Raw genomic sequence first — 13,988 nt, 5'->3', positions numbered from 1 at the left:
TTTAGGTTTTCTGTGGTTTCCCTAAATCGCTCCAGGCAAATGCTGGGGTGCTTCCTTTGAAAGGGCATGGCCGATTTCCTTCCCCATCCTTCCCTAATCCGATGAGACTTCGCTGTTCGGTCTCTTCCCCGAAACAACCCAACCCCCATGAACTCAATGAACAGACGGCCCCTGCAGTCAAAGAAAAAAGTCATCATGACATTACTTGGTGCCACCATTTTGAGCCTGAAGGCAAATGGCAAAGCCAACAGCAGAATATCCCACATTCTCCCTGGCAGAAAAATCCAAAGCTGTTCAAGCTCTGATAAGGTCATCATGACCTACTATTTATTTATGTAGTGTATTTATTTATCATGCAAGTATGTCAAATTTGGTGTGGCTTAGTGTCCCGAGTTAGGAAGCTACTGTACCACATTAAGTGGAGGTGTGTGACATTATGTGTTCTTAGGATAGCTAATCAGTTGTCTGGAATTGGTATGAGGTGAGATGAATTTTCTTGTGAGACTGATCACTGGAAGATAGCCCCAGGACTGCCAAAGGGCTGTGGTGGTACAGATGCAGTGACTGTTGCTGATGGGCCCAGGTGAGATTGGAAAGGCTTTGCCAGGAATGGGGAAAATCCCAGCACAGGAAATCTGGATGATGCATCAAATGCTTAACAGGGCAATGGCATAAGCATCAAACAAGCTGAAGGATGGATTCTTACAGTCCTTTGAAATCTGACAGTAAATCACAGTTGGATATTAAAGCAAATCTGAATATATTTGCAATCTCAGATAAATGAAGCACAACGATATTTTCAATATCTTTAATACTACAGAAGTTAATGTTGTACAGTGAACCTCTGAATAACAACTTTTAAATGATGCCCAGAATGCTGTTGGACTCAATCATCCTGTTGTACAACAACACCTACCACAACACTGCCAGTTGGAAGAAGGCTACACTTCAGTGACTTGGTTGAATAGCACTGCAAAATCCTCCATACAGCACAGACCATTCACCATGTGGTTCTCATATCTTTGGCAACCTGAAGAAAGACACGCATGGACATTGGCTTCAGTAGGACAAGGAAGTGCAAGGGCGGCTGCAGTTGTGGATCCATCAGTGGTTAACAGCAATCTTGTTTTGTACTGGGATAAATGTCTTAACATGTGTGGTGATTACTTTTGACTCAAGGGCATTCATATGATCTGAGCCCATGTGATTTTAACAAAAAAAGTCTCAGAAGATAGCACTGCATGAAAGTCACTCATTTGTATCTATTTTATTTATTGACTTATGATGTCTTTTATACATTTTTACTATGCAAATGTATTTTTCAGAACACTGTATGCTGCACTATAACTCAGAAATTCCTGATATTTTGTCATACTTGTGCATTTATTTAATGAATATATTAGTATTTTTGCCAGATATTTATTTAACTATTGATTACAACTGCTAATACAGACACGCGATAATTTAAGAAGTGGTCAATCACAATGTTAGGCGACACCACCATTAAAAAGGGTGCCAAAAGATATGAATTTTCTTGTGAGACTGAAAACTGGAGGACAGTCCCAGGACTGCCAAACTGCTGTGGTGGTCCAGCTGCAGCGACTGTTGCTGATGAGCCCAGGTGAGAGTACAAAGGCTTAGACAGAAATGGGGAAAATCCCAGTACAGGAAATCTGGATGATGCATCAAATGCTTAACAGGGCATATATAATTTTTTAAGAAATATATAGCAACAATATATTGTCATTTAATGTGACTGCAATTGTGCAAAACTGGTGTCTTATTTATTTATGAACAAACTATTATTTATACTTGATTTAAATGAGATTTATGACATTTGTTTATTTAAATATTGTTGTAATATATTAGTTTAGGGTGAGAAGTGGTCATGTTGAGTCAAATCATGTCTGCAGAACTTAAGAATAATGTATTTTTGATTGAGATGGCCATCAGCCAATGGAAAAGCAGACAGTAGTGAAACACAAATGGAGTCAAGTATACAGAGACATTTTTTCAAGCGAAGAGCTCAAGGAAGTGAGTCAGGACTTTTTGTTAGATCTTGAAGACAGAACTTTAGGCTGAGATCAGGTTGAAGGCTGACCTGGCTGTGATAATATGTGACATTTGGTCATGTAAGTGAATAGCCCATATGGTAGTCTTAAATTTTTCTGATTGCATTATGAAACTGAGGATAGACACAGTATTAGTTTCTGTTTATTATCTCACATTTGTTTGTTTGTAAATCATCACGTTGAACTCTGAACTGTTTTGAGCCAGTAAATAGTTCGAGTACTGTGATCCTGAAATAGACTTAGTTTTTGTGACCAGAGACTGTGGTTTTTGTGTGTGTGTGTGTGTGTGTGTGTGTGTGTGTGTGTGTGTGTGTTGTTGAATTCTGGTGAAGATCTGTTTGGTCTGAAGCTTTGTTTGACAGTTTGACAGTTTTTTTGTTGTGCCTATCTGTGACACAGCATCTCTGCTATATGGTGAGTAGCACCTATCATTCTCACAATATTGAAAAATAATTCTTGAATTACAAAATGCATGGATAATATATGGGGATGCTCATCTCCATCTCCAACAAAATAATTCAATATGCACATATGGCTGAAGAACAAAAGGATTGGTTCAAATAATATATACAAACCTTAAGATATCAAAAATCAATTGTTTTAATCACAAAGAATTCTCATACCATTATAACTATGGTTATTGCCAATTTCTGTTTACTGTACACTTAATAGCACATTTTGTAAAAATAGAATAATTATTTAAATTTGATGCTGTCAACTACTATGTATTGTTTTATTGCATCCAAAACAAACTTCATTTAGTAGTTGGTTTTATTTAAGCAGAACCAAAAACTACATCTCAGAGATGCTTTACTTCCAATCTTGTTGAGAAGAAGCTGTGCCTAGTGTTTTTAAGTGATGTAATAATTTGAACAGTATTGGGAACAAATGTTATATAATGCAACCAGAATAACATTCAAGTGGAAACTACTTTTTAGAGGCAGTGTAATAAGGGGATATATATATATTAAAGATGAAGTTTAAAACACATTACTCAAATTTATAACAGAACAGCTATCATGTCTTTTTGTGTTCTTACCATTGTTGTTATGATGAAGTTGTATTCATCTGTCATAAGACCAACCTGCTGAGCTTGTTTCATAATTTCAGGTAAAGTTTCAATTGAACAGTCTAAGATGAAATTTATTTCTCCCGATCTTTTCACTCTACGCAAGACATGCCTGTAAGAAACAAAACTAAAAATGGTAAAAATATACTTTTAACATATAAGACATTAAATACTGCATTTCCCTGTATTTCAAACACAGGGCTTAGCAGGAAAACAAGAATGACTTTCAGGGATGTGTTTCTTATATGATAAAAAACTGATACTTTTATTTATCAAGCTGGAGAGTGATTCACATCTGTACATATCCTGCTGTTCACTGATATGTGTGAAATTCTCCAAAGGGCATGGTACAATCAACATTTAACACTAGATTAAAAGGTAACTTCAATGTACTCCCAGGTAGTACAAAGGTACATGCTATATGGGAATTCAATATGTTGAAAGTGATATAAGATGTGTACTAAAAATGAATGTTTTTGAAAGATCTGTTACAGAATATCAACAGTAGCACTATTTCTGTTTAGTAAACTTGCACATGAACTTCAATATACAGGGTGTCCCATTTATCTTGACCACTCTAAATAACTGTTTGCCCAAATGCAAATTACAAAATGTTTCAAGCAAATGTTCTTTACCTATCAGGGGACATCAATCAACATGATTGCCTTCATTGTAGCTGTGTTTTTTATGAAGATATGAACAGCGGTATGACTTTTTTAAATAGCACCCCATATTTTTTATTTGGTAATTCATTTCCTCTCCTAAAGATCTGAGGGAGAAGTTCGGGTTGGTTACACCAAACAACACCCATTTAGCAGTAGTTCATTTATTCACCTAAACACATGTAAGGATCACAAAGAATTGAACATGGTGGAACAGCCCAAAGACAGTGCTCAGAGTTCAAAGACGAACGCATATCGATGCTGGTGTAGAACTCATTGGCGCCACGTAGCCCCCCCCCCTCCCCGCCACAGTACGGAGTACTTTTGAGAGACCAAGGGGGGGGGGGGGGGCTGACTAAGGCGTCGGCAGGGGTGGTCCACAGGAGCCGGACCATAGTCAGCTCAACAGCGTCGTCAGGGAGCTGTGTGGGTAGATGTCATGAAGGAAGGTTCGGCCACCGAACCTGGAAGTCGTTGAAGCGAGCCGGGCGTCGTACTTGGCGTGCTGCTCGTCCAGTTACAGGTAGGCAGGTAGGCTGGCAGTTTGCGGGTGGAACGGAGCGACGACGACAATGTCTCCGGTGGGTTTGGCGAACACACGAAGCATGTCCAGGTCAACGTAGGGCGGGAGGGGAACACATTTCACCATGTGGCAGGGAATGGTGGAGGTTGTGTAATGAGCACTGGATGAAGAGAAAAACACAACAAAGAGTGTATAATCGCGCAGTATTATTGAGATGTCATGGATATGTTGAGAGAGACTGTAACAGCTGAATCTTTCATCTGGATGTCATAGGTGTTGGCTGAGCGCCGGAGAACTCGGTATTGGGAGGTATGTGCAGGTTGGAGGGGAGCACGGACAGTGTCATCTCGAAGCATGATGTACTCACAATTGTCCAGATATTGGGACGTGAACCTTAGGGTGGGAATGGATTGCGGGTGGAGGGATATGGAGATTGATGAAGTGGCGTCTGATGCGGTCCATGAAGGAAGGTAAGTCAGACTGAGGGAGAGAAGTGGAAGGGTTCACAAGTTCGCCAGGGAACTCGGCTATTGTGCCTTTGAGGTCTTCCTTATAGATCGCATGAATGCGGAGTAGCACAAGGGGAAGGGCCTCTGTCCATAGAGAGTCGTGGCATCAAAGAGCCTCCTGGAAAGTGCGGTGCCAGCGCTCGACTAGCCCATTACTTTGTGGGTGATATGCTTTGGTATGGACGCACCAGATGCCGCAAATGTTACAAATCTCGTTGAACAGGGCTGACTCAAATTGTCTGCCCTGTTAAGTCGTGACGATAGCTGGACATCCGAAACGCGATACCCATGACTCGATGAAAGCTCAAGCAACAGTCTCTGCCATAATATTTGGGAGGGGGACAGCCTCAACCCAGCGAGTTGTTCGGCCGATAGATGAGAGAATATAACAAAAGCCGTTAGAGGGGGAGAGAGGGCCGACAATGTCAATATGAATATGCTGGAAACGCCCAGGAGGGATCAAAAAGGAGCCGAGGAGGGATGAAATGTGCTTGTGTACTTTGCACCATTGGCACGCAACGCAGGAGCATGCCCATTGCTGGCAGTCCTTGTTGACATTTCTCCACACAAAGTGCTCCGCTACGAGGTGGGAAGACACATGAACACCAGGGTGGGCTAAATTATGCAATGCATTGAAGACAGCTCGACGGAGCGTGGTTGGGATGAGGGGGCGTAATGTGCCCATACTGTCATCGCACCAGATCTCACCAGAAATGCCAGGGAATGTGGTGCGGATGAAGTATAGTGAAGAAGTAGAGTCTGAAATCAGGTTTTGTGTTTCCTTGTCGGTGGGGTGGAGGTTAGGCAGTTCAGAGAGGTCTAACAGTGAAAGAACATTGTCAACTCAAGAAAGGAAATCAGCAACTACATTGTCAGCAACATTTATGTGTTTGACATCGGTGGTGAACTGAGATATGAAGTCCATGTATCTGAAGCGGCGAGGAGGCGGGTCAGCTGGCGGGTTTGTAATGGCCGCAGCCAGGGGTTTGTGGTCTTTTAAAACATAGAAAGGGCCTCCCTCAACATCAGTCTTAAAATGCTTGATTGCTTCGTAGACCATGAGCAATTCCCTGTCAAATGTGGAATATTTCCGTTGTGCATTAGTGAGCATGTGCGAGAAGAACTGCAGAGGCGAAGTTAGGCTGTTGATTGTTTGGCTAAGGACAGCACCAATGGCAGTATCGCTCGTGTCTGTGGTGATGAAAAGCTGCGCATTGGGACGAGGATGCCCGATGGTGCAGGCCTCGGCAAGAAGATTTTTGAGGGCAATGAAAGAGTCAGTCATAGCAGGGGTCCATGGAACAGGCCGAGATCCAGAAGTGTTGGTGCCTGCCAAGGCGTCCGTCAGTGGAGCCTGAAACTCTGCAGCCTGAGGTAGATGTCGGCGATAATAATTAACTGTCCCCAGAAAGCACTGGAGCTCTTTGAATGACAAAGGTCTGGGTAGGTTTAGTATTGTTTGTACTTTCTCAGGGGGCGGTGAAATGTCGTCGGCAGAGACCCAAAAACCAAGAAAGGTGACAGTGGGTTGATGTAGCTGCAATTTGTCCTGGTTGGTCTCGATGCCTGCTGCTGCGAGGGTGTTCATAACAGTTTGCACATGTCGAATGTTGTCCTCGATGGAGGAGCTGAACACAAGACTGTCATCAAGACATGCAAAGCAGAATTTTTGATCGAATAGCACTTCGTTGATGAAGCGTTGCCAGGTCTGGGTTGCGTTTTTCAGACCAAAGGGCATGAATTGAAACTGAAATAACCCGATCGGGGTGGTGATTGCTGTCTTCTCAATGTCTTCAGGTGCCATGGGGATCTGGTAGTAGGCCCATTTGCAATCAATGACAGAGAACGTGGTCGCACCTGCGAGGGAACTGGTAAAGTCGGCAATGTTGGGTATGGGGTAAGTGTCCATAATTTCCGGCCAGAGTGGCCGTGTGGTTCTATGCGCTACCGTCTGGAGCCGAGCAACTGCTGCGGTTGCAGGTTCGAACCCTGCCTCGGACATGGATGTGTGTGATGTTCTTAGGTTAGTTAGGTTTAATTAGTTCTAAGTTCTAGGCGACTGATGACCTCAGAAGTTAAGTCGCATAGTGCTCAGCGCCATTTGAACCATTTTGTCCATAATTGTTTATGCATTTAGTTGACGGTAGTCTCTGCACATGTGCCAGGACCCGTCTTTCTTGGGTGTCATATATATGGGTGTAGACCAGCTACTGGCAGAGGGTTCAATAACGCCAGAGCTCAGTAGTTCAGAAATCTGATTTTTAAGGCCGAAGAGGCCCTCGGGACAAATTGGATGTGGTTTACAGGAAATTGAGGGATCTGGCGTGAGACGAAGCTTGTGAACTGGGAAGTTGGTGATGACGGAAATGTTGCTGGCAGCACGGGAAGCAGTTTGTTTACAATGTGTGGCAGGCGGGGCAGGTGAGGCGTAGTCGTGGTGTTTGGGGCCACTCGGCGGATCCAACGTGAGCTGAGGTGGCGAAGTGTCCCAGGAGTCAATGTGACAAGATGGCTTCCAGCCCGAAGCAGTGGCACCATGGTCGCGTGAGCTCGGTAGACCTCGTGGGGCCATTAGTGAGTCCATTGTCCGAGGGGTGGCCTGTGGCAGCACGGCTGCGGGCGAAATGCTTGGCGTGAGTGCAGTGTTTGTGTTGTCAGTGTCAGTCGCACAGCGGCACACAGGAGCCGAAGTTGCATACTTTGAGGTGCTGTCCATGAGGGGCGGGGTAGGAGCTGTCAGTTCGGGAACATGTGACGCTCGTTGTGCATACACACTTGTGTCCAGCTGAGTGTCAAATGCTGCCCTGTTAGGGGGGTAGTGGCCCTGCGAAACTGTCAGTACACGTTATGGCACTCTTGATAGCACAGTTGCGAGGGGTAGCGGGAGGTAAACACACAGAGGCTCGATTGCTGGGATTGCAAGCAGATTCATTGCACTTACTGACCTTGCTTTACCCTTGCTGTAGTGTCTGTAATTCCTTTGCTGCATCAAAGAGCTGGAGCTGTCTTTTGTGGAGCTGGAGGGAGAGCTCGAAGTTTTTCTTGTGTAGGTGAGCGACGTGTTCAAGCTCGACAAGGCACTTGTGCATGGTTTCTTGTAACATCGTCAACAGAGATGAGCATGTACGGATGAGATGAGCCCAGACCGATGAGTCACGGGGGGGGGGGGGGGGAGGAGGGGGGAGCGGGGGTTGCTCAACGGAGCACAGGGGAAGTGAGTCTTGGACGGATGATGAAACACGGTGTTTCGCACCAGGTCCAGTGAAAGTTTGTGATGTCGCAAGAAGTCAATATCTAGTATAGGTTTGTCAATTTCGCACACTAAAAAAGTCCACTCGAGTTTGTAGTTTGCGGAGAGCGAGTTGACGTGGGAAGTTGAACCCGAGCATTGTAGTTTAGTGGAATTCATGGCTTGCAGTGAAGTATGATGAGGGCGAATGTTCAACAATGCTAAGGATGTAGGTAGCAGCGAAACATGGGCACCTGTGTCCACTAGGAAAATGTATCCTGATGAAATGTCAATAATGTAAAGTCATCTGCAATTATCCGGTCCTTCCCGGACAGAATGGAGCACTGGGGGGTGCCTGTCATGTGGTGCGCAGGATGCAGCACCCAGACCTACCCTACCTGTGATTGGGAAGTAGCAGGGTGGTCTGCAGTTCCGTGCCACCTCACCAAACCGTGCGTGGAAGTAACAGTATGGGTAGTGCGGTTGCATTTCCTGCGGAAAGTTCGTTGCCAGTGGTAGTGGCCAAGGTTCGGTGGCTGCAGCAGGTTCGGTTGCAGGAGGGGGCATGACTGTGGGCAGAGCCGGTGACGTCCCAGTTACTTGTTTACTGCTTCCCGGAGCGAGCAGAACAGTCGGAACGGTACAGCCCCGGCTGCGTCCGGCCGCAGGGTGATGAGCCTGAACCTGAGACTTGTCAGGTAGGCAGTGGCTGGCAAAATAGAGCAGTGATGGTTGGTTGGTTGGGTTAGGGATGAAAGGGACCAAACTGCAGAGGTCATCGGTCCCTTGAGCAGTGATGCATCGTGTAGCTTGTCAGCAATTGTCATTCTTTGCTCAACCGGTTCAGGAGACCTTTGAGCCAGAGCAAAGCGGATGTGAGGAGATAGTTTATCTGACCAGATGGCGAGAGGAGATGTGTCAGAGAATAGATAGGCACTGACCAGGGCACGTAGCTGTCTCCAGAGCTGGGAAGGTTTGTCGTTGCCTAGTTGCTCAACGTGGAGCACGTGCCGTATTGCTGCCTCAGTTGAGCATGCAAGCTGACGTAGAACTGTCTTTTGGCTAGAGTGTACCAGGTAGATGAGTCCGGGGCATCGACCAGGTCAGCAATCAAGTCCTCCTGGTCGTGCAGGTGGGTGATGAGGCACAGAAAACTGGTTGACTCGTAGAGTTTGTAATGGTCGAACACTTCGTCCACAATTTTGAACCAGGTTGTTGCTCTGTTGGGATTAAGCGGCAGCAGTGTCGGTAAGCATTGTTGAATGTTTGGAAGAACAGGTTGAGTTGAGTTCATTGGGGCACTGCTGGAATCGAGCTGTTATTGCTGTAGTATTCCAGGAGAGTGTGCCACAAGGGGATGTGGCAACAACGGCTGTTTGGGTGGCAGCGTGAAGGTGACACGTTTGGTTGAGCATGATCCGTCACGACACGGAAGGCCGCCGGGGGTGAGACACCGTAATGTGTCGATTGCGGAAGCTCAACACATTGCAGGTGTGTTCAGATTGACACATTGCGGAAGACATACGTGGATGAGGCACCAAGATGTGCCGAGAACACTAGTGGAAGCTCGACTGGAGCAGGCGCAGGGGCGAGAGGTGAGAAAATGTTCAAAGTTTGAGAACACGTGTTAGTCCACGGAAAGCTCGACATATGATCAGAGCCGGGGCCAGCCTGTGTTGCAGGGAGACTGTTGAGGTGCGGGCTGTCCAGAAGCACAGTGTGGGAAATTATGTTGAATGTGGGACAGAATGTGTGAATGTTCACTGTTCATAGTCACTCCACTCAAAACAGTGTGCGGATAAGGTGAATGTCATGGCACAAAACACTGAGGTGTAGCAGTGGGAAGGAGGTGGAGGTCAGGCACAGATAACAAGTTATTGTTCCTGTTGCAGGCCGAGGTATCAAAGTAGGAAGGCATGTGCTGATGCTGGACCGTGGCAGGCACGGGTGTGGTCAGATGCTGAGGAGGTAGACCTGTGAACGAAGCAATTCCAGCCATGTGGCAGGTATCTGCGTGGTACTGCATGGATTGGGGCATGGCAAATCATTGTCCTGGCGGTAGTAGGTTGTCCGATGAAGCATTTGCAGAAATTGGCATTGGTCCCGCACTACACGGAGATCCGTAAGAGTTAACTGTACAGTCGATGAGGGAGGGCACATGTGGTGGGAACAAAGGCATTTGATAGCCAGAGTCATGGGCACTCTTAACCTCACTTATTGTCACAGGCTCGAAAACGTCCGGCGAAATCGGCAGAATCATCAAGTGAGAGGCATCGTGTTGCAGTCCTGGTGGGTGTACATCGCCCGCAAAATGATGCATGTCAATCACAAAATCCGGCATTAGGCACTGGGCCGAAGTCATTGTTCAAATGCTGTGTTGATGTAATACACGCGAAAATAACTGACGCGGAGGTCGCAGACACAGTAAAACAGCGAAAACGGAAGACGTTACAACTTGGGGTCATCAGTGAGGGAGAAGTTCGGGTTGGTTACACCAAACAACACCCATTTAGCAGTAGTTCATTTATTCACCTAAACACATGCAAGGCTCACAAAGAACTGAACATGGCGCAACAGTCCAAAGACAATGCTCAGAGTCCAAAGATGTTGCTCAGAGTCCAAAGATGAACGCATATCGATGCTGGTGTTGACCTCATTGGCGCCACAGACCTATTCAAAAATGTATCACAGTGCACCATTCACTGAAACACAACATTATCAATTACATAACACAACATTGACTTTGAGCCCAGAGTCACAAATGTGTCCACTTCCTTGAGTTGTCCAAAAACAAATTAAAATCAAGTAGAAACATAACACAAAATTGACTTTGACTCTCTTGTACCATTTCCCGGTGTATAACAGTCAAAGGCGCTCAAAGTGGTGACCCTGGGCACTGATATACTGGTGCACTTGTTGAATGAAAGAATTATTTACTGCTTCCAGTGTTGCCTGCATGTCCTCTGGAGTTGTTGGAATATCACTATAGCCAACATCATTAATGCATCCCCCTCAAAAAAAGTCCAGAGGATTTAAATCAGGAGACCTAGTAGGGCAAGTAACTGTCCCTCCTTGACCAACCCATCAGGCGGGATACGCTCAGTTCAGAACAAGACGTGCCTGCAAGGCATTATGTGCTGGACATCCATCTTGTTGATACAACATAAGCATTCTGGTTCTTAGCAACACTTCATCCAGAAGGGGAGGAAGAATTTGTCTGAGGAAGTTGGCATACACTGTTCCATTTAGACTACCATTGACGAAATAAGGGCCAATAATTGTAGTACCAAGCATCCCACACCAGACGTTAACTCTCCATTGATGCTGATGTTCCACCTTTCTAGGCCATCGTGGGTTGTTGCTGGACCAATAATGCATGTTACTTGTATTTATCTGTCCTTTGTGTGAGAAGGAACATTCATCGGTAAATAGAACATTGGAGAAGAAGTTTGGGTTGGCGAGGATTTGCTGCTGTGCCCACTGACAGAACTGTACACGATTCTGGAAATCATTCCCATACAATTCTTGATGTAGGTGTACATGGTAAAGATGGAACCGGTGACATGTAAGAATATTATGTAGACTGGTTTTAGGAATGCCAATCTCTTGTTCAAACTGTCGTGTGCTCACATGTGGATTCATAGCAGCGGAAGCAAGAACAGTAACTTCAGCAGCTTCGTCTGTGCAAGTGCTACAATGATTGCGTTGTCACGGGTTGAAACTTCCCCTTTCCTGAAGCGTTGCACCAAGATGAGAACACATCCGTCGGAAAGATGGGCTCTTGTCAGGATATCGCTCTCTGTAAAGTTCCGCTGCCTGCATAGTATTTCGCCTACCTTCAACAACAACAACAAACAACTACAATAAAAGAAACGTTATGTCAATGCAGTTTGTAGGAATGACAGTCTTTACTGTATGCCTACTCTACACAACAGTATTTAAAAGGACTAAACTACTGTACTAAATGTACCCGTACATAAGAGAACTCTATTGCAATTACTGTTCCGCTAACTTACATTTCCCATAGATGATTAGCATTTCTACCTTCTCTTCATTGGTGTACGTTCTACTCACACAACTCTTCAACTGATGATGGTTGACAGAATGATGGATGTGCATTCTAATTATGTTTACATTTGTCCTCTGTCAATGACTGCACGTGGATGTGTTCCATTACCCCGAGTACCTGCACTAAACACTGGGAGCATCACAGTCAATGTTGTGTTATGTAATTAATAACATTGTGTTTCAGTGAATGGTACACAGTGATACATTTTTGAATAAGCCTTTAAGAGTGGAAATGAATTACCAAATAAAAAATAGAGGATGCCATTTAAAAAAGTCATACCACTGTCCATATCTTTGTAAAAAACAAAGCTACAACGAAGGCAATCATGCTGATTGATGTCTCCCTGATGGCTAAAGAACATTTGCTAGAAACATTTTGTAATTTGCATCTGGACAAACAGTTATTCATGGTGGTCGAGATAAATAGGACATCCTGCTGATTAGATTAGATTAGATTAGATTAATACTAGTTCCATGGATCATGAATACGATATTTCGTAATGATGTGGAACGAGTCGAATTTTCCAATACATGACATAATTAGGTTAATTTAACAACATACTTAAGTTAATATAACAACTTTATTTTATTGTGTTTTTTGTTTTTCTTTATTTTTTTTATTTTCTTTTTATTTTTTTTTATTTTTTTATTTTTTTTCTTAATTTATATCTAAAAATTCCTCTATGGAGTAGAAGGAGTTGTCATTCAGAAATTCTTTTAATTTCTTCTTAAATACTTGTTGGTTATCTGTCAGACTTTTGATACTATTTGGTAAGTGACCAAAGACTTTAGTGCCAGTATAATTCACCCCTTTCTGTGCCAAAGTTAGATTTAATCTTGAATAGTGAAGATCATCCTTTCTCCTAGTATTGTAGTTATGCACACTGCTATTACTTTTGAATTGGGTTTGGTTGTTAATAACAAATTTCATAAGAGAGTATATATACTGAGAAGCTACTGTGAATATCCCTAGATCCTTAAATAAATGTCTGCAGGATGATCTTGGGTGGACTCCAGCTATTATTCTGATTACACGCTTTTGTGCAATAAATACTTTATTCCTCAGTGATGAATTACCCCAAAATATGATGCCATATGAAAGCAATGAGTGAAAATAGGCGTAGTAAGCTAATTTACTAAGATGTTTATCACCAAAATTTGCAATGACCCTTATTGCATAAGTAGTTGAACTCAAACGTTTCAGCAGATCACCAATGTGTTTCTTCCAATTTAATCTCTCATCAATGGACACACCTAAAAATTTGCAATATTCTACCTTAGCTATATGCTTCTGATTAAGGTCTATATTTATTAATGGCGTCATACCATTCACTGTACGGAACTGTATGTACTGTGTCTTATCAAAATTCAGTGAGAGTCCGTTTACAAGGAACCACTTAGTAATTTTCTGAAAGACAGTATTGACAATTTCATCAGTTAATTCTTGTTTGTCAGGTGTGATTACTATACTTGTATCATCAGCAAAGAGAACTAACTTTGCCTCTTCATGAATATAGAATAGCAAGTCATTAATATATAATAAGAACAACAAAGGACCCAAGACTGACCCTTGTGGAACCCCATTCTTGATAGTTCCCCAGTTTGAGGAACGTGCTGATCTTTGCATGTTACGAGAACTACTTATTTCAACTTTCTGCACTCTTCCAGTTAGGTACGAATTAAACCATTTGTGCACTGTCCCACTCATGCCACAATACTTGAGCTTGTCTAGCAGAATTTCATGATTTACACTATCAAAAGCCTTTGAGAGATCACAAAAAATCCCAATGGGTGGTGTTCGGTTATTCAGATCATTCAAAATTTGACTGGTGAAAGCATATATGGCATTTTCTGTT

General features: G+C 43.8%; 1 protein-coding gene across 2 annotated transcripts in view; it reads right to left on the bottom strand.

The window, feature by feature from the left end:
- Positions 1-13,988, bottom strand: part of LOC126248664 (glutamate receptor ionotropic, kainate 2-like) — a 542,085-nt gene that overhangs the window by 284,759 nt on the left and 243,338 nt on the right. For both annotated transcript variants that reach the window (XR_007545524.1, XM_049949880.1), the window contains exon 6: positions 3,112-3,253. Coding sequence is in view for 1 of the 2 variants with exons in the window: in XM_049949880.1 (XP_049805837.1) it covers positions 3,112-3,253 (142 nt within the window). In the remaining variant the exon portion in view is untranslated. The remainder of the gene's footprint in view (positions 1-3,111; positions 3,254-13,988) is intronic.

This window comes from Schistocerca nitens, chromosome 3 (assembly GCF_023898315.1).
Source record: "Schistocerca nitens isolate TAMUIC-IGC-003100 chromosome 3, iqSchNite1.1, whole genome shotgun sequence".
NCBI classification, from domain to species: domain Eukaryota; kingdom Metazoa; phylum Arthropoda; class Insecta; order Orthoptera; family Acrididae; genus Schistocerca; species Schistocerca nitens.
This window is presented reverse-complemented; position numbering and strand designations above follow the sequence as displayed.